This window comes from Equus caballus, chromosome 5, assembly GCF_041296265.1.
Source record: "Equus caballus isolate H_3958 breed thoroughbred chromosome 5, TB-T2T, whole genome shotgun sequence".
In the NCBI taxonomy this organism is placed as follows: Eukaryota; Metazoa; Chordata; class Mammalia; order Perissodactyla; family Equidae; genus Equus; species Equus caballus.
This window is the reverse complement of record NC_091688.1, coordinates 28,373,804-28,401,564: the sequence shown is the minus strand read 5'-3', so window position 1 is coordinate 28,401,564 and position 27,761 is coordinate 28,373,804. Positions and strand designations below refer to the sequence as shown.

Genomic DNA, 27,761 nt, shown 5'->3' with positions numbered 1-27,761 from the left:
TGAATTCAGGCTAAACGTTGTCAGCAAGAGCACTGCATAGTTAGTGCTGTCTGCTCCTCGCACAGCCCAGCTGGTGGCACAGAACAACCGGTCTGTCATGTTGTCTTCTGCCAATTGCTCCTGATTCCGCTGATGTGCAGGATGGGAACTGAGAGCAGCAAGGGTTAAGGTCTCTCATAACCGTGTGTGGGTCTCCTCAGTGACTTGGCACAATTGGAAGCTGAAGGGCTGGGATATTTCCCGTCAAACCAGCCTTAGCAGTAAAAACCTTGGAGAGTGCTTTGTGGTTGTGATGTTGATCTTCAGCATAGGATCCGTTCACTGTTCTGTTTGGTTTTAAATTGATTTGCTGTTTTACATTTTTTTCATCAAGTGAAAATGGTACGTTTTGTGATGCGGTTTCTTTCAAATCAGTAATATCTTTTCTTAGTTCCAGAGATCTTGGTATCTGAGAGACAGAAAAAGAAAATAAAAATGAAATGTGAAAATGGACAGACAGCTGCCAAGTGAACCCTGCCTGGCTCTGGCACCACTGTCGACTCCTAGAAATCTGGAAGCTGCAAGGTCTGCCTCTCTCCCGACTGGGGCATGATGCAGACTTTGGTCACGAATGACTGTCTTGGCCAGGAAATAGCTGCCACCGTGGGAACGGCAACCAGGCAGAGGCAGACATGCGTCCTCCGCTGGGTGACAGAACAAAGAGAGAACGGGAGAGTGCACGCTGTCTGCTGACAGATGAGCACACCTCTGGCATCTGACTGCATGTGACCACACTGGGGAGAGATCATGGAATTGGCCCATCTGAGGACCACGGTGAGAAACACAGAGCACTCTGGGAAAGGGACACTTGGCGGTTGCGTGCATGGGGGAAACGGGGATAGTCAGCGCTCGCTGAATTCCCTCGATTGGAGATGCCCAGATGGCCCCTTCCAACGGAGTCCCGGGATTCTTCCGAATTACCTGCAACACAGGCCGTCTTGGACGCCCCCGTCGTCCTCCGGATCGGTGTGTTGGCCTGGAAAGAAATTCGCACGGGGCCAGTCACACTAAGCAGATCCCCACTCGACCCTTGGGAATCCAGTGTCCAGTCCCAGCCCAGGGACCTCCACATCCTCAGTGTGACAACGGCAGACGGGAAGAGCAATCTGCCAGGAGACCTCAGGCGGTGTCTCGTGAAAGCGCCGGCCTGGCTTTGCTGAGCCAGCGGGCCGCGTCTCCCCGATCGGGGAGGCCCTCAGCCCAGGATGCCCTCCCGAGTCTGGGAAAACAGCCAAAGAGGCGTGGGGCTCACACCTTCTGGGGCCCCAGCCTAAGAGCCTGCTCGCACAAGTGCTGCACTACTCAGCCTTCTCTGCGCAGGGACACTAGTTGTGGAGGCTCGAGTCAAACTCATCGCCTGAGGGGAGAAGGCCGGCTGGACTCTACAAACCCTGGCATCCAGAGGCATCGTCGCCCCTGCTCCGCAGAAACACTGGCCACCCTGTGGGCTGGGAGAAGGCCAAGGCCTAGGCTCGCATGCGGGAAACCCGGGAGCACGGGAAACGGGACAGGTGGCTAGGGGCGTTCTTCCGAGGACTGCTTCCGAGTTGGAAGAGAGGCCAACGTGACGGAGACGGAGAGTGGGGCCCAGAAGAGTGAGGCCCAGGAGGCATCTCGGAGGCAGATGTCCACAAGGAGGCCAGGCGCATGGGGTGGGCCCAGAATCTGGAGGGACATGCCTCAGGCGTGAAAGTTAGAGCACTGATGGTGCGAGGAGACATTTCACGCCAGTGGGGATGTTTGACAGACACCTGCCCTGGCGCTACAGCACAGGGGAGCTGAGTTTGCCCCGCCGGCTTTGGGTCCCGTGATGTGTCACTGGGGCCAGGGGCACCTGGGCATATCCTGACAAGAAGGAAGGGAGCGCAGCTCCCTCAAGGGTCTCCCGTCTGTGCTTCCAACTCTGTCCTCCAGCCTGATTCCCTTCAATGTGTCTGCACAGCCCGAGGGCTGGCATGCCAAGGACACGGACCGCCCAGGGAGTCCAGCTGGAGCTTTATCACCTGCACAGCGGCAATACTCACTGGGGGTGTCTGCCAGGGAGGAGACGGCCAGGCCCTGGAAGCAGAAGATGGCACTGCTCGACTGAGTCCAGCAGGACGCGGACTGGCCGACATCCATGGCACATGTCCAGAAGTAGTCCTTCAGGCACGCTCTCAGGAGCGGATGCTCGACCGTGGGCGGCACATCCCTGCTGAGCCTGTGGGGCGAGGGAGGGCACAAGTGGAAACAAGCGGCTTTGGGAAACACACATTCCTAGAGCTGCTTTCCCTGGAAGGTGGAAGGGTCTGCTCACAGAAGAGCAATGGGTAGGGCTCAGCCAGGGAGATCACACAATCCTCCTCTGGCTGGGGCCAGGGCGCAGTTGAAGTGGGAACAGGAGAGAGAGCTGGAAAAAGACAGAGACAGAGACAGAGAGGGCCGGGGGTTGGGGTGCGCAGGGAGAGAGTCAGAGAGCGCGAGAGAGCAAGCTATCCAGCGTGAGCCGAGGAGAGAAAGAGAGAGACAGAGACAGAGACAGAGAGACAGACAGAGAAAGACACAGAGATAGAGAGGGAGAGAGACAGACACACAGACAGAGACAGAGGAGGAGAGAGCGAGCAGAGCTTGCTCAGAGCACCGAGCAGAAAATGAGCTCTTGAGCAAGGAGAACGAGCGCCTCCACTCCACAAGAGGCATCACACACCCACACACTCAGAGGACCCTAAAGGCGGCATCAACACTCTTGCATCCAGTTGGTGGAAATGCACAGACAGCTGCCAAATGAACCCTGCCTGGCTCTGGCACCACTGTCGACTCCTAGAAATCTGGAAGCTGCAAGGTCTGCTTCTCTCCCTACTGGGGCATGATGCGGACTTTGGTCACGAATGACTGTCCTGGCCGGGAAATAGCCGCCACCTTGGGAACGGCAACCAGGCAGAGGCAGACATGCGTCCTCCGCTGGGTGACAGAACAAAGAGAGAACGGGAGAGTGCACGCCATCCTCTGACAGATGAGCACACCTCCGGCAACTGACTGCACGTGACCACACTGGAGAGAGATCACAGAATTGGCCCATCTGAGGACCACGGTGAGAAACACAGAGCACTCTGGGAAAGGGACACTTGGTGGTTGCATGCATGGGGGAAACGGGGATAGTCAGCACTCGCTGAATTCCCTAGATCGGAGATGCCCAGATGGCCCCTTCCAATGGAGTCCCGGGATTCTTCCGAGTTACCTGCAATACACGCAGTCTTGGCCCCCCTCGTCCTCCGGATCGGTGTGTTAGCCTTGAAAGAAATTCGCACAGGGCCAGTCACACTAAGCAGATCCCCACTCGACCCTTGGGAATCCAGTGTCCAGTCCCAGCCCAGGGACCTCCACATCCTCAGTGTGACAATGGCAAACGGGAAGAGCAATCTGCCAGGAGACCTCAGGCGGTGTCTCGTGAAAGCGCCGGCCTGGCTTTCCTGAGCCAGCGGGCCACGTCTCCCCGATCGGGAGGCCCTCAGCCCAGGATGCTCTCCCGAGTCTGGGAAACCAGCCAAAGAGGCATGGGGCTCACACCTTCTGGGGCACCAGACTAACTGCCTGCTCGCACAACTGCCGCGCTACTCTGCCTTCTCTGCGCAGGGACACTAGTTGTGGAGGCTCGAGTCGAATTCATCGCCTGAGGGGAGAAGGCCGGCTGCACTCTAGAAACACTGGCATCCAGAGGCATCGTCGCCCCCTGCTCCTCAGTAACACGGGCCACCCTGTTGGCCGGGAGAAGGCCAAGGCATGGTACTGGTACAAAAACAGGTGCACAGATCAATGGAACAAAATTGAAAGCCCAGAAATACAACCACACATCTATGGACAGCTAATCTTTGACAAAGGAGCTGAGGGCATACAATGGAGAAAAGAAAGTCTTTTCAACAAATGGTGCTGGGAAAACTGGAAAGCCACATGGAAAAGAATGGAAATTGACCATTCTTTTTCACCATTCACCAAAATAAACTCAAGCTGGATTAAAGACCTAAAGGTGAGACCTGAAACCATAAGGCTTCTGGAAGAAAACGTAGGCAGTACACTCTTTGACATCAGTATTAAAAGGATCTTTTCGGACACCATGCCTTCTCAGAGAAGGGAAACAATAGAAAGAATAAACAAATGGGACTTCATCAGATTAAAGAGCTTCTTCAAGGCAAATGAAAACAGGATTGAAACAAAAAAACAACCCACTAACTGGGAAAAAATATTTGCAAGTCATATATCTGACAAAGGCTTAATATCCTTAATATATAAAGAACTCTCGCAACTCAACCACAAAGCATCAAACAACCCAATCAAAAAATGGGCTGCAGACATGAACAGACATTTCTCCAAAGAAGATATACTGATGGCCAATAGGCACATGAAAAGATGCTCATCATCGCTGATCATCAGGGAAATGCAAATCAAAACTACACTAAGATATCACCTTACACCCGTTAGAATGACAAAAATATCTAAAACTAATAGCAATACATGTTGGAGAGGTTGCGGAGAAAAAAAAAAATTCCCACCATACACTGCTGGTGGGAATGCAAACTGGTGCAGCCACTATGGAAAACAGTATGGAGATTCCTCAAAAAACTAAAAATAGAACTACCATACGATCCAGCCATCCCACTACTGGGTATTTATCCAAAGAGCCTGAAGTCAGCAATCCCAAAAGTCCTGTGCACCCCAATGTTTATTGCAGCACTGTTCACAATCGCCAAGACGTGGAAGCAACCGAAGTGCCCATCAACAGACGAATGGATAAAGAAGATGTGGTACATATATACCATGGAATACTACTCAGCTGCAAACCAGAACAAAATCATTCCATTTTCAATAACATGGATGGACCTTGAGAGAATTATGTTAAGTGAAATAAGCCAGCGAGAGAAAGATAATCTGTGTATGACTCCACTCATATGAGGAATTTAAAACTATGGACCAAGAACAGTTTAGTGGATACCAGGGGAAAGGTGGGGTGGGGGGTGGGCACAAAGGGTGAAGTGGTGCACCTACAACATGACTGACAAACATTAATGTACAATTGAAATTTCACAAGATTGTAACCTATCAATAACTCTATAAAAAAACCATAAACTGTAATGCATTCAATAAATGTTAATATAATTATAAAAATAAAGAAAGACAAAAAAAGAAGAAGGACAGAAATGGGAAGAAGGGGATGAGGAAGGGGAGCAAGTTTGCTGTGAAAATATCTGGGAGATTTATCTTGGTTTAAACTTGATTGATGTGGCCCTGGGTCAGAAATTGTTAATAGCTCTCTACCACCTTTCTTCCTCTATTTTTTCCTTTTGTCTGCATTCTCTATCCCCAAACACAGACATCTCTGCCCCTCATTGCACTCAGCTGCCCTTCCTCCAAATGGAGAAGATGTCAGGGAACCTGAATAAGTTTACAGCTCTGGTTGGTGTTCCCCTGTATGTGACTCACCTCCTGTGTGGGAGTGCACAGACCAGTGATGGGACAGATGAGGGAGCATTTCTTCTTTTTCACGTACTCTTTGATGCGTTCATTCCAACAATATTTATTGAATGTGTACTAGGTTTTAGGCTAAGGGCTGGGGGTCCAGTGATAGAGGAGACCCATGAGCCCCATTCTACAGCTGCCAGTGGTGGAATCCACAGGCTATTTTGGTGCAAGGTGATAAGTGCTCAGATGAGGACATCTGGAGGAGCAGCCCAAACTCCAGAAAAGAATGTCAGGAAGGACCTTTCTGAGAAGGTGACTTTCCCTTCATTGTTCTCCCTTCTACCCTGGAGTGACCACAGAGATCTCTCAACTGGGAAAGTTTTCAGCTGTCATTGTTTTCATTGTGCCTCACACCTGTGGAGTGAAGTGGTTAAAGATCTAAGCTCTGGACTTAGATGAAATTAGTCCACATCATGGCTCCCTAAAATCACCTGACCCTTGGAAAGCTATTCATATATCAGAGTCTCAGTTCCTTTTACTGAATACAGATAATAAAGATAATACTAAAATACAGATAATAATAGTAAAGTCCTCACATGTGGTTTCCATAAAAATTAGATGAAATATCATATAGAGCCCTTAAAAGAATGCCTGACTTATACTAACTGCTTAATACCTGTTAGCTTTTATTATATTGCATTCTCAAGGGTTTAAAAAAGTCTACTTCAATTCTATTTCACACACTCATTAAAAAGAAGTTTTCAGGCACTTTTGCTGAAGAATCACTGCATTGTGGTAAACTCTGCAACAGATGTAAAGAAAACTAAGACACGTTCCCCGACTCAAAGAGTGCAGCGGGAGGGAGGGTGAAGTGAGGGGGATGGTGGGGGAGACACATATATATATGTAAATTATTCAAACACTGACAATACATTTTGTTTTCTATTTAAGAGAATAGTGCATTCCAAAATTATTAGTTTATGTGTTTGGACACATAAGGTATAAAGATGTAATTCTGTGACATCAACAACTGAATGGATGGGGACAGAGCTCTAAAGGAGCAGAGTTATTGTATGATATTGAAGTTAAGCTGGTATAAATTCAAATACAGTGTTATAACTTTAGGATGTTAAATATAATCTCCATGGGAACCACAAAGAAAATAGCCATAGAATATGCACAAGAGGAAATAGGCAAGGAATTTAAATTTTCACTACCAAAAAATCAACTAAATACAAAAGAAGACAGTAATGAAGAAAATGAGGGACAAAAAAGCTGTAAGGCATATGGAAAACAAAGTGAGTCCTTCCTTATCAGCAATTATTTTAAATATAAATCGATTAAATTCTCCAATTGGCAGAATGGATTAAAAAAACATGTTCCAACTGTTTGCTCTCTATGAGAGACTCACTTTAGATCCAAGGACACAGATAAGTTAAAAGTGAAAGAAGGGAAAACAATATTCCATACCAATAGTAACCAAAAGAGAGCAGGATTGGTTCTAATAATATCAGACAAAATAGACTTTAAATAAAAAAATTCCAAGAGACAAAGGACATTCTATATTAATAAATGATTCAATACAGCAAGAATATATAACAATTATAAACATTTATGCAACTAATAACAGCCCATTAAACATATATGAAGCCAAGATTCACATAATTGAAAGGAGAAATAGTTCTACAGTAATATTTGGAAACTATTATTCAATGATACTCTACTAGTCTGCTCTCATAGTCTACTAGTCTACTCTCAATAATGCACAGAACAAACAGAGAGAAGAGAAATAAGGAAATAGAGGACTTCAAAACACAATAAAAGAACTTTACTGAACAGAGAGATACAGAGTACTCTACCCAACAAAAACAGAATCCACATTCTTCTCAAGTGCACATGGGTCATTTTCTAGGAAAGCCATAGGTTAGGCCACAAATTAAGTCTCAATAGATTTAAAAGATAGATGTCATGGAAAGTATCTTCTCCTACAACAACTGGGTGAAGTTAGAAGTTGACAACAGAAGGAAAAGTGGAAAATTTTTAAATGTGTGGAAATTGAACAACACACTCTTAAGCAAACAATTGATCAAGAATAAATCACCAGGGAAATTAAAAATACATAGAGACAAATGAAAACTAAACCACAACATACCAAAACCTGTGGGACACAGCAAGGGCAGCACTAAGGGGGAAATTTATAGCTGAAAATGTTTACATTGAAAACGAAGAAAGGTCTCAAATCAATAATCCACCTTTACAACTTAAGGAACTAGAAGATGAATAAACTCAACCAAACTCTAGCAGAAGGGAGGAAATAAAGATTAGAGCAGAGATACATGAAATAGAGAATAGAAAAAGAATAGAGAAAGCCAAGGAAACCAAAGGTTGTTTCTTTGAAAAGGTCAACAAAATTGTCAATCTTTTAGCTAGGTGGACTAAGGAAAAAAGAGAAAAGACTCAAATTACTAAAATCAGAAATGAAATCAGGGGAATTACTACTGATTCCACAGAAATCAAAAGGGTATAAGAGTGAACTACAAAAAATTATATGCTAGCAAGTTGGATAACTGAGATAAAATGGACAAATTCCTAGACAAACAAAACCTGCCAAAACTAAATCACCAAGAAATAGAAAATCTGAATAGACCTATAACTATAGGTCTTACTATAACTAGTAAGGAGATTGAATCAATAATCACAATCTCCTGACAAAGAAAAGCTCTGGATCTCATGGCTTCACTAGTGAATTCTACCAAACATTTAAAGAAGAAATAACATAAATCCTTTTCAAACTTATCAACAGATTGCAGAAGAGGAAACACTCAATCAATGAGGTCAGCAGCATCCTGATACCAAGGTCAGACAAAGATGCTACTAGAAAAGAAAACTTACAGACCAATATCCCTATGAACATTGATGCAAAAATCCCCAGAATGTTAGCAGAATATTAGCAATCGAATTCATCAGTACATTAACAGGATTATACACCATGTCTAAGGGGGATTTCTTCCTGGAATGCAAAGATGGCTCAACATACAACAATCGATCAATGTAATCACCACATTAACAGAATGAAGGATAAAAACCACATGATCATCTCCAGCAATGCAGGAAAAGCATTTGACAAAAATCAACACCCTTTCATGATAAAAACAAAACAGGAATAGAAAGAAACTCTTTCAACATAATGAAAGTCATATATGAAAAACCCACAGTGAGCATCATACTCAGTGGTGAAACTGAAAGCTTTTCCTCCGAGATAAGAAACAAGGCAAGGATGCATTTCTACTTCTGTTCAACATAGTACAAGAAGTTCTAGCCAGAGAAATTTGGCAAGAAAAAGAAATAAAAGGCACTCAAATTGGAAAGGAAGAAGTAAAATTTCTAAAATTTTCGACATCTAAGATGACATGATCTTAGATGTAGAAAACCTTAAAGACTCCACAAAAATATTGTCAGAACTAATAAATGATTTCTGCAAGGAAGTGGGATATGGAGTCAACACAGGAAAATCAGTTGCATTTCTATACACTGACAATGAACAGCTTGAAAAGGAAATTAAGAAAACAATTCCATTTACAATAGCGTCAAAAAGAATAGAATACTTAGGAATTAACTTAGCCAAGGAGGTGAAAGACTTGTACATTGAAAACTATAAAACATTTCTGAAAGAAATTGAGGAAGACATAAAGAAATAGAAGGACATCTTATGCTCACGGATCGGAAGACTTAATATTGTTAAGACGTCAATACCGCCCAAGGTGATCTGCAGATTTCATGCATTCCCTACCAAAATCCCAATGATATTTTTTTCAGAAATAGAAAACCCATCCCGAATTCATATGGAATCTCAAAGGACCCTGATGAGCCAAAAGAATCCTGAAAAAGAAGAAAACAGGAGGACTCACACTTCCTGATTTCAAAACATACTACGAAGCTATGATAATCAAAATAGTGTGATTCCCAGGGCTGGCCCCGTGGCCGAGTGGTTAAGTTCGCGCGCTCCGCTGCAGGCGGCCCCGTGTTTCGTTGGTTCGAATTCTGGGCGCGGACATGGCACTGCTCATCAGACCACGCTGAGGCAGCGTCCCACATGCCACAACTAGAAGAACCCACAACGAAGAATACACAACTATGTACCGGGGGGCGTTGGGGAGAAAAAGGAAAAAATAAAATCTTTAAACAAAAAAGAAAAAAATGTCTTTAAAAAAAAAAAAAAGATGTTCTACACCACTAATCACTAGATACACGCAGGTACCACTTCACATCCATTTGGATGGTCATGATTAAAACATACAAAAAGCAAGTGTTGAAGAGGATGTGGAGAAAAACACGTGCACTGTTGGTAGGAATGTAAAATGGCACAGCTCCTGTGGGAAACAGTAAGGCAGTTCCTCAAAAAATTAAAAGTAGAATGACCATATGACCCAGAAATTCCACTTTGGGGGTATATACCCAAAAGATTTCAAAGCATGTCTTGAAGAGGTATACTTGTATACCTATGTTCATAGCAGCATTATTCACAATAGCTAAAAAGTGGATGCAACCCAATGTCCATTAATAAATGGATAAGCAAAATATGGTATATACATACAATGGAATATTTCTCAGCCTTAAAAAGCAAGGAAACTCTGACATGTGCTACAACATGGATGAACCTTGAGGACATTACGCTAAGTGAAGTAAGCCAGTCACAAAAAGACAAATACCGTATAATTCCACTAATATGAGGTACTTAGAGTAATGAAATCATAGAGATAGAAAGTAGAATGGTGGTTGCCGGGGCCTGGGGCGGGGGAGAATGGAGATTTATTGTTCAATAGGTATAGAGTTTCAGTGTTGCAAGATGAAAAGAGTTACAGAGATGGATGATGGTGACGGTTGCATAACAGTAAGAACTTACTTAATACCACTGAATGGTACACTTAAAAATGGTTAAGATGGTCAATTTTATGTCATGTGTAGTATACCAGAATGAAAAACGTTCAGAAAGAAGCCCACTGTGAATAAAGCTATGTCTGGTTCAACAGTTTCGGATTCCCATTTTTCAGAGTCCTTCCAGCTGCCCAAGAATAGGGAATTTCTTCAGACCAGTGGTTCTCAAGCTGTACCGTGCATCGGAATAATCTGGAAGGCTTATTAAAACACCTTGCTGGAGCCCACTCCCAGAGTTCCCGATTCAGAAGATACAGAGAGGGACCCAGGAGTGTGCACTTCCAGCAAGTTCCTGGGTGATTCTAATGCTGCTGGTGTGGGGACCACAACTGAGAACCACTGTCGTAGAATTTCTATTTTCCACTTAGGATCTTGTACTAGTTTGCTGGAGCTGCTGTAACAAAATACCACACAGTGGGGGGCTTAAACAACAGAAATTGGTGTCACAGTCCTGGAGGCTGGAAATCCGAGATCCAGGTGTCAGAAGGGCTGACTTCTGAGGGGTGTGAGGGGGAGTCTGTCCTCGGCTCGCCCCCAGCTTCTCGTTGTTCACTGGCAATCTTTGGCGTTCCTTCGCTTGTCGATGCAGCACCTGACCTCTGCCTTCATCCTCACATGACGGTCTGTCTCTGGGCCCAAATTTCCCCTTTTCATAAGGAGACCAGTTACACTGGATTAGGGCCCACCCTAATGACATCGTCTGAACTTCTCCTTGCCAGAGACCCTATTTCCAAATAAGGTCATATTCTGAGGTACTGGGGTTGGCAGGTCAACATCTTTTGGGGCTAGATTCAACTGATAACAAGTCCCTTAGATATTTTGGTCTCCACTCGGCTGAACAATTCACTAAGCAGCACACTGAGCATTATCATGGGCAATTCTGTCCTTTCCTTCTCTGCAGGCCTGGCCTGGCCGGGGCCACTTGAATTATCAGATGCCTTTGTTCTCCTTTATACCGTAGGCTTGCAGTGGACTTTGGCTTCTGGTTCCACTTTCTTGCAATTTTAGAGGAGAAACCCTTCCATCCTTGTACATCTGTTCCTGCCCCTTTAGCACCAAGAGCAAACCCATCACAGTGGGCCATGAGACGCAGCACATACAGAAATCAATAACGTTCTTATATACGTGAATAACAAGCTAGAAAACAGAATGGAAGAAAAGATTCCATTTACAATAACAATAAAAGATGAAATATTTGGAGATGAATTTAACAAGTAATGTGTGAGATCTAGACGACAACCTGCAAACACTGAAAGATTCTGAGGAGGGCAGTGGCGCAGACCTGGAATAACCAAGATGAAGGTGCCGCGAAGCACGCTGACAGACGTTATAGGGAGCCAGCCTGTCAGACTCCACAGTTAAAGACCCAGGTCTTCTGAGACTGTTTCCTTTGACAACCAACTCGACCGCACAGAACAATGATAATGCCGTGTGGGATTTCTAGGAGTTCTTTATATGTTCTGGAGACAAGCCTTTTGCTATGTGTTACAAAATCTTTTCCCACTCTGTGGCTTGCTTTTTCACTCTCTTTATGTATCTTTGATGAACAGAGGTTCTTAATTATAATGAATTGCAACTTATTGTTTCTTTTTCCTTTCGTGTCTTATTGAAGCTTTCCTTATTCTTAGGTCATAAAGATATTCAGCTATGTAATATTCTAGAAGCACTATTGTTTTATGTTTCACATATAAATCTCCAATCCACCTGTAATTAAGTTTTGTATTTATTATGAGGGAAGAGTTGTTTAATTTTCTTTCCTAGTTTGATTTCAAATTGTCCCAGCACCCCTGTGATGGAAAACAGTTATTTTCCCCACTTCTCTGTACTTTCCTGCTAGGTGGTTTGGCGCCCTCTTGCTTTTTCCACGTATTTCCTCTCCACACCCTCATTTCCTCGGAGGGTCCTATCCTTGGACAGTCAGGCTGGGAAGAAGAGGATGTCACATGACTGGGTGTGAGAGGAGAGACCACTTAAAGGAGTAACAGTAAAAGACTCTACCAGAGGCTCAGAAATGATCTCCCCAGGTCTGAAGCCCGCAGCATGCTGAAGGGTTTCTGCAGCTCAGAGACATCCACTGCGACCCAGGGCAGACCCTGCTGCTGGGAATATCTTAGCACAGCTCTGTTACCTCTTCTCCATTGAACCACTAACAGAAAGGAATTGCTGCTCCTAAGAAAGTGACTCATGGGCACTGACCCCTCTCCTGGCTAGGAAGAAAAATAGCAGAGAACACAATCTGGTCATCGTCATTGAAAAGATAAAACCGAGATGCAGAAAGTCATTGTCCTAATGATCACTTTTTATTCCCCTTCGAGCATTAAACCCCAAAGAGAAAGGGATGGGAGACTTAATCATCGACTTGATCACAGCCCCTGAATTCTCCTTCCACAGGGGTATAGGAGCTTTCTCTTACTCCTCCCTTCTTCCTCGACTGCCTGGAATGAAAAATTCACTGCTATGTGGGGATCCTGGGCTTGTTTTTCAAACTCTCTGAGCATTGCTGCTGAGTCCTTTATGAGGAAAGCCCAGCGGTGTCCTCTGTCCACATTCTTTGCCCAAAGGAGATGAGAACTTCAGTTTTCTCAGGGAGAGCCTAGGCTCAACACAGAATCCTAGACTTAGAACTTATCATCAAGTTCATTTCCTTCCGTGGGAAACAACATAAAGTTACAAAATTTCAAAATTAGCCAACTAGAGGTTAAAAAGCAAAAATCAAACATCTATTATCAATATCATTTCACATGAAAGATATTTCAATGACAACAAAATAGAAAGGACACAATCGCAGACTAATTATAGTTCTTTAGCTTGAATATATCTAGTTTCAAGCAAAAGCCACACTTTCATTCTTATAGTTTTTTGTTGTTGCCAACCACAGGAATGTGTCATGACCTGCTGCAACCTTTGGATGGCAATTTGGGAACCTTCCATTCAGTACAAACCCCTCTGATGATTAAAATCTTTGACATCATTCCTACCCTAGAGTTAACGAGTTCTGTAAGAAATATTTACCTCCCTCTCCCAATAATAGAATCAACCATTTCTTCCTATGTATTTTCCTATTGTGGGGGAGAGCTTTTATTATGCAAATGATAGCATTGCATTTCAAAGGTCTGTCTTTTTTAGAAAGTCTTAGGAAAAACTGGGTGACTTCCTAAGTTTCCTAAGCTAATATTTTTTATTTTGAGAACGTCAAGGAGATGCCACCCAAACACTAGTGAGACAGGCTAATGCAGAGATGACAGCTCATTGGGAACAGAGCTGCTGGAGCCAGCAACTGTTAGGGACACTTAAATGGTAACGGACCAATTGCTGGATGCCGAGTGTGGAATAGTTGAGAGTTTAAAACTCCTGGGGGCCCAGACTTGGGGGTGAGTCCCCACACTTCTGTGAGTTTTATCTCCAGGTGCTTGAGCAGGATCTTATGATGGAGATCAGAAAAACCCCCAAAGGACTGACACTAGCAACTTCCAGACCTGCTAGAAAGCTACAGTTATCCAAACAGTGTGGAACTGGTGAAAACACAGAAAATAGGTCAATGGAACAAAATCAGAAATAGATCTACATAAATGCAGTCAATTAATGTTTGCAAAGGAGCAAAAGCAATTCAATGGAGAAAGTATAATGATAGTCTCTTCCACAAATGATGCTGGAGCAACTGGACACCTACATTGAAAAAAAAAGAATCCAGACAGAGACCTTCCTTTCACAAGGTGGATTATAGTCCTAAATGTAAGGTGTAAAAACCACAAAAATTATAGAAGATAACATGGAAGGATATCTAGGTGACTTTGGGTTTGGTGATCTTTTTTGATATAATGCTAAAAGCACAATCCATGAAAGAAAAAATTGATAAGTTGGACTTCATTAACATTAAAAACTTCTGCTCTGTGAAAGACACTGTTAAGCTAATTAAAGGCAAGCCACAGACTGGGAGATAATCTTTGCAAAACACATATCTGATGAAGGACTGGTATCCTAAATATACAAAGAACTCTTAAAACTCAACAATGAGACAGCTAACTTCCCAATTAAAAAATGGACAAAAGATCTAAAAAGACACTTCACCAAAAAAAGAAATACAGATGGCAAAGAAACCTCTGAAAGTTGCATAAAATCATTTGTCATTAGGGAACTGCACATTAAAACGCCAGTGAGATATCTCTCTATACCCATTACAATGACTAAAATTCAGAGCACTGATAACACCAAATGTCGGCAAGGATGTGGATCAATAGGACTCTCATTCATTAGTGATGGGAACACAAAAATGGCACAGCCACTTTAGAAGACAGTTTGGCAGTTTCTTACAAAACTAAACATACTCTTACATTTGATCCAACAATCACAGTCCTTGGTATTTCCCCAAATGAGATGAAAAGTTATGTTCCTACAAAAATCTGCAGATGAGTGCTTATAGCAGCTTTCTTCATAATTGTCAAAAAGTGGAAGGGACCGAGATGTCCTTCCTTAGGTGACTGGATAAACAAGCTGAGGTACATCTGTACAATGGAATGGTGTTCAGCAATAAAAAGAAACGAGCCATCAGGCCATAAATGACGTGGAGGAACCTTAAACACATAGTGTTAAGTGAACAAAGCCAGTCTGAAAAGTCCACACACTGTATGATGCCAACTATAGGACATTCCAGAAAAGGCAAAATCACAGAGACAGTGGAAAGGTCTGTGGTTGACGTGGGTTTGTGAGGAGGAGAGGAGAGGTGAACAAGGGAAGCGCCGGGACTGGTGAGCAGTGAGACTATTCTGTATGACACTGTGCTGGGGGATTCATGACACGATGCATCTGTCAAACCCCATAGAACTGTGTGACACAAAGAATGAACTCTAATGTAAACTATGGGCTTTAGTTAATAATAAACTATCAATATTGTTCATCAATTGTAACAAGTGTACCACAATAATGCAAGATGCCATCATAGTGGAAATTGTGTGAGGGAAAACAGGGGGTATGTGAGAACTCTATACTATCTGCTCAATTTATCTGTCAACACAAAACTGTTCTAAACAGTAACGTCTATATAGTAAAGCTGCAGGGTAAAGAGCAACAGACAAAAATCAGTTGTGTTTCTATACACTAACAATGAAATAGCAGAAAGAGAAATTAAGAATACAATCCCATTTACAATTGCAACAAAAAGAATAAAATAGCTAGGAATAAATTTAACCTAAAGGGTGAAAAACCTAGACAGTGAAAACTATAATACATTGTTCAAAGAAATCAAAGAAGACATAAAGAAATGCAAAGAAATTCCATGCTCATGGATTGGAAGAATTAACATAGTTATAATATCCATACTTCCTGAAGCAATCCACAGATTCAATGCAATCCCTATCAAAGTCCCAATGACACTTTTTACAGAAATAGAACAAAGAATACCAAAATTTATAGAGAACAATGTAAAACCCTGAACAGCCAAAAGAATCTTGAGAAAAAAGAATGATGCTGAAGGTGTCCCATGCCCCGCTTTCAAAATATACTACAAAGATATAGTAATCAAAACAGCATGATACTGACACAAAAGCAGCACACAGATCAATGGGACAGAACTGAGCTCCCAGAAATAAACCTGCCCATCTATGGACAGCTACTTTTCAATAAGAGAGCCAAGAAAATACAATGGAGAAAGGAAAGTCTCTTCAATAAATGGTGTTGGGAGAACTGAACAGCCACATGCAAAAGAATGAAAGCAGACCATTATCTTACACCATGCACAAAAATTAACACAGAATGGATTAAAGGCTTGAATGTAAGACCTGAAGCCATAAAACTTCTAGAAGAAAACCTAGGCAGTACACTCTTTGACATCAAACTTAGCAGTATCTTTTTGAATGGCACGTCTGACCAAGCAAGGGAAACAAAAGAAAAAATGAACAAATGGGACCAAACTAAAAAACTTCTGCACAGCAAAGGAAACCATCAACAAAACAAACAGACAAGCCACTAACTGGGAGAGGATATTTGCAAATCCTAGATCTGATATGAGGTTACTATCCAAAATATATAAAGAACTCATACAACTCAAACACAGAAAAACAAACAATGCAATTAAAAAGTGGGCAAAGGATCTGAACAGACATTTTTCTAAAGAAGAAACACAGACAGTCAAAAGGACTTGACAAGATGTTCAACATTGCTAATTATTAAGGAAATGCAAATCAAAACTGCAATGAGATACCACCTCACACTCGTCAGAACGGCTCTAATTAATGACAAGAAATAACAAGTATTGGAGAGGACGTGGAACAAAGGGAACCCTCACACACTGCTGGTGGGTATGTAAACTGGTGTAGCCACCATGAAAAAGCATGGAGGTTCCTAAAACAATTGAGAATAGAACTACCATATGATCCAGCCACTCCATTTCTTGGTATTTATCCAAAGAACATGAAAACACAAATGCAAAAAGATATTTATACCCCTATGTCCATTGCAGCATTCTTCACAATAGCCAAGACGTGGAAACAACCTAAGCGCCCATCAATGGATGAATGGGTAAAGATGTGGTATATATATACACAATGGAATACTACTCAGCTGTAAAAAATGATGCAATCTTGCCATTTGTGATAACATGGACGGAACCTGAGGGTATTATACTAAGCAAAATAAGTCAGACAGAGAAAGTCAAATACTGTATGATTACCAGAGGGGAGGAGGGAGAAAGGAGTAATAGGCCACATGTGTAGGGTGAAAGATGGTAGGTAGTCTTTGGGTGGTGAATATGATGTAGTGTACAATGAAATAGAAATAGAATGATGTATATCTTAAATTATGCAATATTATAAACCAGGTACCTCAATAAAAAATGTCTATTAATTAAAAAACAAAAGTAAGGATGCCACACCCTCAAATCTACGTGTGGGTGGCATCCTGTAATGGTGTGGTTAATACTAGTGTTGAGTTGCACCAACCTGGAGTCTGAAGAGCTGGTGATTCGATGCTTGTGCCTTCAGCCACTGGCCCTGGTAGTTCCCCTGGAATCCAGATGTTTGGATCAGGCAGGTCAAGTTGGCTTCGGTGCCCCAAATGTTGCAGAGAGACCAATGGCATCTGATAAGGACCAGGAGAAAACACCGCGCAGAGCAGAACTCGGTGACTATTCAGGGCTGAGATCCGGCCGCTGCCCCACCTGCGCCCACGGAGCAAGGGAGAGCGAGGGCAGAAAGTGAGAGACAAAGGATGAGGTTGCTGCCTGAAAGGTCAAAGCACCACCTCTGAAGCCGCCTCGCTTCAGGTGAGACCACAGCCTCTTGCGCTGAAGTCATCCATTTGCCATTCTTCCCTGCACTTCACCTGTCACGCTCACCTGGATTCCCCCCAGGCCCGGGGATGGGAAGACACACGTGGGAAGGACACCAGCGGGCTGTGCCGCCAAAGCGCTGTTGCCCTCTCCTGGCCTCCAGAGGACAGCTCCATGGGGCAGGGACTGGAGTTTGCTCACCAAGCCGACCCTCGCGTGGAGGGGGGCCTGGCACCCAATACATGCTCAGTTAAGGAAGGCATTCGCCACAGGGAGCCGGGAGGGACCAAGCATTTCACTGCGGACTACGTGTTTTTAGTCCTAGAGGAACCCCGGGACAGGAGGATGGGAAAGGCTTTCCAAAGTGGCCGTTGTTTAAAACTTTAATGCTGGCAGCTGAATCATAGAAATGTTCCGATTGCAGAAACATCTAGAGGGCACCACCTGCAACCGCACTGAGCTCCCACCCAGGACCCTGCAGGGCCTCAGTCTGGGGGATGCCGGTGGGCGCGAGTGGGGGTGACCTCGGAAATTGAAGAGGAGAAAGAAGGTGAGGGAGGGAAAGTGACGGGGGAGAGAGAGAGACAGAGACAGAGATGAAGATACAGCCACTACGGAAAGAGCCCAGAAGAAAACGCTGTCACCTGGGTACACCCAACCACACCGCCGCAGGTCGTGGGTGGCGCTGTGCTCACGGCGCGAGGTGTAGGGGCTCTGGCAGCTTCCGTTCGAATCCCGAATCCCATTCACAGTAGAGGAGGGCTGTCTGTCTCAGATAGAAGCCGGCAATTCCGTGTGATTTTGCCCTTTGGGCTGGGAGCTCTCCCTTGGGCAAGGCGGCTCTTGGCGCGCCACAGGAGGACGATTCAGCAGTCAGAGGCACTGAGACTCCGCCGGAGGTTCCCGTACCCGGGAGTCGGCAGCGCCCCCGGTCTGGAGACCAAGCTCCCAACAGCGCCAGGAGGGCAGTTGGAGACAGTCTCTGGGTGAGCCCCTCTGTCCAAGCGGACCTTCTCCGTCTAAATGGGGCGCTAGGATGGGTTTTCTTTGGACCAGCCCTTGCAGCATCCTGGGCGAGGCGAATCCCAGCACGCCGTCCCTGCGGAGGCCACAAGGAGGCGCCGTGGGCTTTCCACCGGAAAGGCTGGCCGAGGACAAGGTCTCCCACTGGTTTCAATGTCCCTTAGAGGCTGCCTATTTAAATAGGGGTCACCCCAGGCACGGGGTCACCTTGGATCAGCCCGTCCTCCCCAGGCCTCGAGGACTGGCTGTGGACGCTCCGCCACTCAGCTGGGGCCACCTCACTCTGTCTTCCAGCAAGAACCCCCAGAGGGCTCTCACCAAGGAGACATGTATGTCTCATCGCCCTCTCAACCTGTGGTGGTCTGTGGTGGCCCCTTACTACCTTGGTTTGGACAGCGTGTGCAGTGGGGGCGCAGGGGCGGTGGATCAGGGAGGAGAGGGAAGAGGAGCAGAGGGAGGAGAGGAGAGGATGGAGAGAGTGAGGGAAAAATGGGGGGTGAGGAAGACAGCGAGGAAGGGCTGGCGAGGAATAGTAAGGGATGAGAAGGAAGAGGAGGAGAGGGAGGGGGAGGGGGAGGAGGAGGAGGAGAGGTACCCTGGAGGAAGGAGAGGAGATGGAGGGAGCTGGAGAAAAGGGGTGGTGAGGGAGACAGCAAGGAAGACGCGGGGGGTGCGCGGGCGCCAAGAGGAGGAGGGAGAGGCACTTCTAGCAAGTCCCAAGTCGTGTTCTGGGGATCATCAGAGCTCCCAGGGCAGTGGGAAGAGGGCAACTGCAAAGAAAAGGAAAGGAACTTTTTCTTTCCTGCCAGATAATTTACCGCAGAGCAGGAAACTCTAGTGATCCAGGCAGAGCAGGTGGATTTCGGGGAAGCCTAAAAGCCCTTCCCTGTCGCTATGATGGATTTTATCTCGTTCCCCGACGTGCGAACCCAGAGAGAGGGCAGAGAGCACGGGAGTCAGGGCGACCCCTCCGTCGCGGAGGAAGCGCACTGGGCCCGGGGGCAGGGCGGCGCCCGGCGGCGCGGGTCCCGGGCGCAGGGACTGGAAAGGCCGTGCTCTCCCCGGGCGTCCGCTCGGTGCCTTCGCCGCGCGCACTCAGGACTCGGCCTCCAGCGACCCGAGGGCACATCTCAGCGGGACTGTCCCATCAGGCCGAGCCCCCGCCACTTTTCCTCCAGCGGCCCGCAGACAGAGGGTCCCCTGGAAAGCAAACTCGCGCCTTAGACGCGGAGGGAGGGGGACGCGGTGTCCCGCCCTGTGTCCCCCTCCCTCCTGCTTTCGGGAGAGGAAGGTTCCGTCTTGGGAAAGGAGCTCCGCGTGCCGCCGGCCGCTCTGGGTCCCCGCATCCCTTCTGCTTCTGCCGCCCTTTGCGCCTCCCAGCCATGTCCCTGCGCTCTTCCGCCTCTTCCTCAGGCGGCGGGGACGCAGGAGGCGGGTTCTCTCAGTGGCGCCGTCCACAGGGACAATGCAGGCATATCAGGGTGACCGGAGCCTGGGGTGCCCCTGCGGCCCTCGTGCAGCTCTGCCCAGCCGCTCAGCATCGCAGGCCTCTGCATCGCCATCAAGGGACCCAGCGACCGAGCCAGTGCCACCCCGTCGTCAGGGTTACCCCGGGGCTTCAGGGTAAAAGGCAGAAGCTGCGTCCACTACATCCTGGACCACGAGGAGTGTTCACAGGACTGATGGTCCGTTCGTGAGGACATTGTAGGTACAAGAACCTGTGATGGCGCTAACTGGGTCATTACTGACTGTGTCTTAGTTTTGGGGTGGACAGGTCGAGACCTGAATTGGAAGTACTGTAGTTTATTCAAATAGTCTATTTTATTCAGAATTTTAACATATTCTAGTCTAACTTGTTCAGATCTTACGCTGAATTTCTAGCTCCTGAGTCTCCATTGGACACTAGGACTGCTGTTAGGCTGAGCTTTGAAACTGACTCTGGGAAATCTCATCCTTTCCTCCCAAACTCAGCCAGAGAGAGGAATCCTGGCTACAGACTCCAGCCTCTGTGGAGACCAGGAGTCCCTGATTCACCTCCACCCGGGCCGTGGAGGAGTTTGCAGATCTGAGTGTCAAGGCTAGACTATTTGGAATATACTTTGTTTGGTTAGATATGAGTTGCAAACCATATAAAACCGAATTAAAGTTTTAACATTTGGCCTTTAGACATGGAAAACACAATGTAACAAATGAACCTAATTGTGCAAAAATGTTATAGAACAACCAAATGGATTAGAACTATTCCACGAGACTTTAAAACAATAATTTATCTATACCCCAGGACAGTAAAAAAACCAAAAGCTACTTTTCTCAATTGTGTTGCTGCTATCATCTTTATTCGTGTGTCTGTATAATGTGGGAAAAGCAAACGTTGTGGGATATTCTAATTCTACTGCTCCCTGTGTCCTTAACGCACAATGCTTGGTGTTAGAGGAGGAGATTTAGATGAAAAACAAACGTTCAGTAAAAGCCCTGTGGTTCTCAATTCGAATTGGCAGTGTTTGCGAATCTATTTGAAGCAACTGGTATGAATTAAAGGTCCTCCTGGAAGAAAATAGGACCTCAGAATCAGAACACGCCACGCCTATCCCCCCAGACCTTATGTCCGTTAGAATCGCCCCAAAGAGAGAGACCCAGACCTGAGAAATCAACTTAGCCACTCAAAGCACCCAACCTTCCTACATAGAACATTGGTTTCTCGTTCAGGAAAACTTAGGCATGTTGACATGCAAATCACACAGCAGACATGTGTTCCAAGGTGACAGAAGAGAAGAACAGAAATAGAGAGTCAAAAATTTCAGCTCATGAAAGGATTTCTCTCCAGATCAATCACACATAGGAAAACTCTAAAATGACATACAATGAATCTGAGTTAAACATGCCCAACAAAGCATTTGTACACACGAACAAAACAAAACCACATAAGAAATACACAACTCAAAAGAGAAGTGGACAAGAAACAGAAAATGAGAAATTAGACTTGGCAGAAATTAGGGGAAAATGGGAGGAAAAGAAAATTCTCTGAAAAATAGGCTAAATGACAAGGTTCATAAGGGCAACATATTTGTCTAAAAATACTATAAGGGACACAGAATAAAGAAATGGAAGCATCAAACAGAAGAGAAATGAAGAAAAGATGCTGCAAAAGGATCAGAGAGAAAGTCTAGATCCCGGGGAGAAACAGAACTGGGGTGGTCAACACTAAGACCTCGCCTCCTGGAACTGACAGATTTAAAGTAAAGGAAACAACTTCCTGCGAAGCTCCAGACCCCTCTCTGCTCCTCAAAGAAGCCAATTCACATACAATAGAGAAAAAATCAATCTACGTCTAACACCTCAACAGAACAACAATGCGGGATAATACCCTATAAAAACTCAGTGACAGTCATCGTGGGCAAGTACTTCATAGTCACCCAGCTGTCCCTGTGTCAAGGCAGCAGAAAAGAGTGTGGCACACACAACGCTCAGGGAGTCCTGCTTCCATCTTGAGGAGTTTTTTCAGGATGAACTCCACCCAACAAGAGAGGACTGAGGAAATTGGGACTTTTGAACAGCTGGTCATCATTGAATGTATTTAACTGTAGATCTAAAGCAGAAATCTGGAAGGGGCCAAGGGGAGAAAAACAGTGTGTCAATGGTATTCCTTTAACTGGGTTGAAATAATTCTATGAGAAGTGGCCAGGAAGGATGGAAGAAAAGAGAAAAACAGAACAAATGTCCTGGATGGTAACAGTGGTAAAAGTTTGCAGTTGAAAGATGCCATTTCAAACTCGTAAAGCAATTATTAGAAGTTTGACAAGTTAGTAAGGGACTAAGATATCAAAAACACTTAGTGAAATATACAGCACTAGCTACGCACTTCTTAAATATCAAATGAAACACACACACAGAAACATGGAAACAGAAAATAGTAAATACCATCTACTACAGGTGGGTAATACAGCCTAAAACGTATGGGAGACTGTAGGACGTAACTATGAAGAAGAGAGAGAAGAATGTTTATCTTAATTTATGTTTATATCCACCCAGTCAGTCACGATGATGCTGATTATAACACCGAATTTAAAAAATTCATGAGTCCACAGTGACAGTCAAAACAAAAATTTTAATAGCATAGAAGGGGAAGGAATGTTCTTTTTCATGGCACAATGCCAACAAATACAAGGCTATAGGTATGAACGGATTAGAAAATTTCCAATGTATAAATGCAAATATGTTAATCGACATACATCAGGGATCATTAAGGATGGCAAAATATTTAGAGAAAGATCTTTAGAAAAGAGGATGTTCACACATTCTCAAAGTACCACTCACCAAATTACTTACTCATTATAGAAAGGAAAAAATGTGCCCTTACAATGAACAGATCTCGTAGGCCCCTCCGTAACAACGTGACCCATGCTAGTACGGCAGTCACAGAGGTGGACACACCGGACATTCTTGGTCTCCAGGTGGGCTCCACTAGGAAGCACCCAGCACTAACTACGTAGGGGTCTTGGCAAGAGGGTCGGCCTGAGTTAGTCATGAGGAAGTGGTCAGACCAGTACACAATGTAGACCATTGAACCAGACAACTGTCCTGACCTCTACAAACAAGGCAATGTCACTGCCACCAAAAACAACAAATGGTGAGGAGAGGTTTTTGGATCCAAAGGACTAAAGAAATCTTTTTAGTCGTTTAGAACCCCAAAAGTCTCTTCTCCTTTTTGTTATCTTACTTGTGGTGACGTTGCCTTGTTTGTAGAGGTGAGGCCAGTTGTCTTGTGCAGTGGTCTAGATTCTGCACTTGTCTCAGGACTACCTCATGACTGAATTCAGGCTAAACGTTGTCACCATAGCACTGCATAGTTAGTGCAGTCTGTTCCTCGCACAGCCCAGCGGGTGGCACAGAACGCCGGGTCTGTCATGTTGTCTTTTGCCAGTTGCTCCTGATTCTGCTGATGTGCAGGACGGGAACTGAGAGCAGCAAGGGTTAAGGTCTCTCATAACCGTGTGAGGGTCTAGGCGGTGGTCTCCTCAGTGACTTAGCGCAGTTGGAGGCCGAAGGGCTGGCATTTTTCCCATCAAAGCAGGCTTTGCAGTAAAAACCTTGGAGAGTGCTTTGTGGGTGTGATGTTGATCTTCAGCATAGGATCCCTTCACTGTTCTGTTTGGGTTTTAAATTGATTTGCTGTTTCAGATTTTTTTCATCAAGTGAAAATGGTACTTTTTGTGATGCGGATTCTTTCAAATCAGTAATATCTTTACTTAGTTCCAGAGATCTTGGTATCTGAGAGACAGAAAGAGAAAATAAAAATGAAATGTGAGTCTTTGCAGGTCCCAATGATAGCTGAGCCTGGAGGGATGGCTATGTGGTGACAGAGGCCAGCAGGAAGCTGAGCTCCTGTTGAGGGGAGGAGCTGAAGGAGGAGCACAGGCCGCTGAAGGGGAAAGTGAGAGCCACAAGGTAGAAGAAACACCTCCCTGCACTTCCATCCAGGCTGTGGTGCAGCATCGAGGGACACCCTGTCCTCACCCCACCAGGAGCCTGGTGACATCCCAGCTCAGAGCGGCTGCAGAGCCTTAGCCAGAGCCCTACCAGCCTTTCCTCAGCAGCCACTTCACTCCTGAAGCCCCTCAGTCTGGAGCAAAGTGATGGCTTTCCCACCCCTCCCAGGGAGGGATGTGCTTAGCATCCACCCCCCACATTCAGAAACAGACTGCTGTCGGAACGAGAGGACCCTGGGCAGAGAAGCACACCCTCTTTAACTCCACGTCCCAGTGCTCTGAGGAGGAGGGGCACAACGCTTGAACTGGAACCCAGGCCTCAGGCCCTTTCCATAATTGGTGGAAGGTGAGAGGAAGGGCTCCGATCTGGAGGTGTCCACAGACCACAGACACTGTTGCATCACTTTGGCTCAACGGGAAAAAAGGGTTTACAGAGAAATTCTTCTCCAAAGAGACTGAGGAAAGAACCAAAAAAGGAGAAACTCAAAATGGAATTAACAAAAAGAGAGCAGGGACGGTAACCATGGCCCCATGCATTTTCCTTCATTCTTTAGCGTTGATTCCACACAGGATGCACCTTAGGGCATTTCTAGGAATATTCTCAACATCTAGACCAAAAACTCCGAAGGGGAAGCATGAGGCACCTGGTTTGACTATGTTCTCTCCCACCCCACCCCTTTATTCCCCACAAAGCACTGCATAGGGCAAGATTCTCCTTTAGTCTTTTATGCCAGTGGAGACAATGGCATAAGAAGCATAAACATGCAATCTTTTCCTGACTTTCAGCTGTTACTTACTATTACGTTCTCTTTAAGGGAATGAGCATAAAGATTCTCTTTGGGGCTTTTACTTAACGACAAAAATTGATCAATACTAAAATTCTCAAACCGTAGTGCTGAACGCATGGGACTTGAAATCAATTGGATGGAATAGGAACTTCTAGTTTTATATGAAAAATATTAAAGAAAATACTAAATTTTATTGTGTGTAATAAGGGAGGTATTGTTTTCTGTGCACTGGGTTTCAATGAAATGCTCGTTTCCTGTTTTATCTTGTCTTCAGAAAAGTTGGAGAAACTCTCCTCAAAGAAGGGAGGTCAGAAGTCTAATCCATTCATCTACCTCTTTTATCTTCTCACTTTTTTCCACGTTGTACAAAGAGTGCTGTTGAGAGAGGCATACAAATCCCCTCAATGGCTGATGGATATTCAGGCTTTTTAATGAAGCAGCCACACATTCTGGGCATTTCTATTCTGAACCTGAGATCATCGTAGAGGAATGGTCCTTGTCACGTCTAGCTGCATGTTAGAATCCCTGGGGAGCTTTTGAAATCTACTGAAGCACAAACCCCACTCCTGACAATTTAAATGAGAATCGCCAGGTGGGAGGTCAAGGCACTGATCTTCATTAAATTTTCACCAGGTGCTTATTACAGGGCAGTGTTAATGCCAGCTCCAATGAGGCCCTGAGGTGAGGATGCTGAGTCCCTGGAAGCCCCATGCACATTAGCACAGGCCTGCACATGTGGGCCGAGGAGAAAGCTGGCTCCAGGCCAGTCCAGCACTCCCACCTGTGACCCAGGTTCTCATTTGGTTTTTGTCATCTGGGCTCTTTGTCCTCAGTTTTAACACTTCTTCTTCTTCTTCACATGGAGAGGTCCACGGTTAAGGGTTGTCCTAGGTCAGATTCCCAAAGCGACTCAGGAGCAAGATCCATGTGTGAGTGATTCATTGAGAAGAAAGAGGCAGTGGAGTTGGGGAAGCTGGGAAGGGAAGGCAAAGAAATGAAGAAAGTGTGTGATTTCCGGCAAAGTGCCTTGTGTTCAGCGGCATCAATGATGCTCTTGTGATGAGGAGGACCATGGGCTCAGGCTTCGCCGTGGCTAAGATGAAAGCAGGGAGGGAATATCAGGACAGCAGCGGCAGGAACACAGCAGAGTTCAGAGAGCAAACGAGATGGAGCTGGAAGGGCCTGGCAGGGTGGCAGCCCCCATGGAAAACAGAGGGAAGGCCAGACAGAGGTCGCATCAGCTGTTGGAGTGAACAAATGAGGAAGAGAAGAGACAGCGGGAGATTGAGCTAGAATCTTAGCTAGAGAGCCATGAGGCATAAGTGCATCTAAGAGCCACCGATGTGATTACCTCAGTACCCTCAGCTGAAGGCTGGGGAAATTGCATGTTATCCTCCACTTGTTGAAGAGCAGTTTTCTTTTGATAATCTTCTGTTTCTGGGCACTTAAGGCAGCTGAGCCCTCAAGAGCATCACCCTCCAGCTTGGGAGGTTTCTTTCCTCTGAGGGAAGCATCGAAAGCCAGTCCTGAAAAATAAAACCACAGCCAACAGGATCCATTGTTATTCGTGATCGTACTGGGACTTAATCCTCCACCCAGGAGGGACATCAAATAAGCAGAGTGGCCAGAACAAGAAAGGCCACTGAAAGTCCATGGGTGAGGTGAGGCCCATGGCGACACTTTCATATTTTCTCTTTCTTTGATCTTACTCACACTACCCAGTAGTGATGAGATTGCCAGGAGGTGTGGGAGAGGCCCATCACCTCCCCGCTCCCACCCTCTGACGACTAACAATGGACCAGAGCTTCATATTCCCCTTTTCTCTCTCACCTTGGAAGAGCGGCCACTGATTTCTGAAGGGACCGTGGGCTCTAAAGCTCCAGGTGGTGGAGCAAAGGCCAAGCCTGGCTTTGCCGTCACCACAGTCCAACTGGTCCAGCTGCAGCAGCAGATAACTGGTCACCTGGGTGCCTGGCTGCAGCTGTGTCTGTGAAGCTTGCAGCTCTGGCCTTTGGAAACTCCAGTTTGTCCTCAAAGGCCCTCGGTGACCGGCCTCCAGGGTGGGAGCTGAAAGGAGAAGAGGGCTCAGTGGGACCAATCCCAGGTTTCCTTTCCTCAGCCCTGGGAGCCCACCCATTTCTAATGTCCATGCCTGTCAGTGAGACCACCCAGCGACCCAAAGAAAAAAGGCAGACCTCATGTACATGAAGGAGCTGTCAGCTTCACGTGTGTCCCTGGGGATGCTGAGATGGCAGGTGACAGGATGCAGTGTCCCAGAAGTGAGAAACCCAGAGTCCAGAGGACTTTGGATGGAAGGATGAAGTCATGCCTGTGAATCTGTTCTCATTAACTTAGTCCTATAGCTTAGAGAGAAGGTTCTAGAGAGGCCTTAGGACAGGGGGGAGAAAGCGATGTTGATGTGTACCCACAGTAGAAAAGAACAGGGAGAGAAGTACGGCCACAAGTCTTCAGGGCCGGTAGAAGACACAGTTGGGAAACCGTAGAACAGGGACCGAGTTATCCGAAGTTTTGTACAGTTCTGCGGCCTTTTGAGCAGCTTTGTCTGTAATTTTTGACTGCCCTCCACCCACCCACACATGTAAATATCTATAGCCACGCAGGGCACCGGCAGCTACAGGACATGTAGTAGAGGTCTGAGTCCCTGATTGGAAACTTAGGGACAGAGAAGTGCTACAGAGTCAGACTTTGTGGTTCTTCAAGGAGGTAAGAGAGCGCTCAATCCTGTGTCCCACACCCCTCGGTGGGGGCTGGGCAGTTCTCCCTAATAAACGTGTA

At 45.7% G+C, this 27,761-nt stretch overlaps 1 protein-coding gene and 1 long non-coding RNA gene across 11 annotated transcripts in view; one reads left to right on the top strand and one right to left on the bottom strand.

Annotated features, from left to right (window-relative positions):
* LOC138915075 (uncharacterized) overlaps nucleotides 1-27,761 on the top strand; it is a 170,896-nt gene that overhangs the window by 6,408 nt on the left and 136,727 nt on the right. Inside the window, exon 4 of one of the 2 annotated variants that reach the window (XR_011438592.1) lies at nucleotides 24,007-25,158. The exons of the other annotated variant lie outside the window; for it this stretch is intronic. This is a non-coding gene — a long non-coding RNA (uncharacterized lncRNA). Of the gene's footprint in view, nucleotides 1-24,006; nucleotides 25,159-27,761 lie in introns of those variants that run through there. 2 annotated transcript variants of the gene reach the window in all.
* The window catches only part of LOC138924041 (putative neuroblastoma breakpoint family member 5), an 81,833-nt gene continuing 76,848 nt past the window's right edge, over nucleotides 22,777-27,761 (bottom strand). For 7 of the 9 annotated variants that reach the window (XM_070266794.1, XM_070266789.1, XM_070266793.1 and 4 more), the window contains 3 exons: nucleotides 26,796-27,032; nucleotides 26,317-26,491; nucleotides 22,777-23,959 (listed from right to left, as the gene is read on the bottom strand). In XM_070266794.1, coding sequence (XP_070122895.1) covers nucleotides 23,938-23,959; nucleotides 26,317-26,491; nucleotides 26,796-27,032 — 434 coding nt within the window. In that variant the 3' untranslated portion in view covers nucleotides 22,777-23,937. Of the gene's footprint in view, nucleotides 23,960-25,746; nucleotides 25,939-26,316; nucleotides 26,492-26,795; nucleotides 27,033-27,761 lie in introns of all 9 variants that reach the window. The other 2 variants (XR_011438586.1, XR_011438587.1) reach the window with 1 other exon arrangement.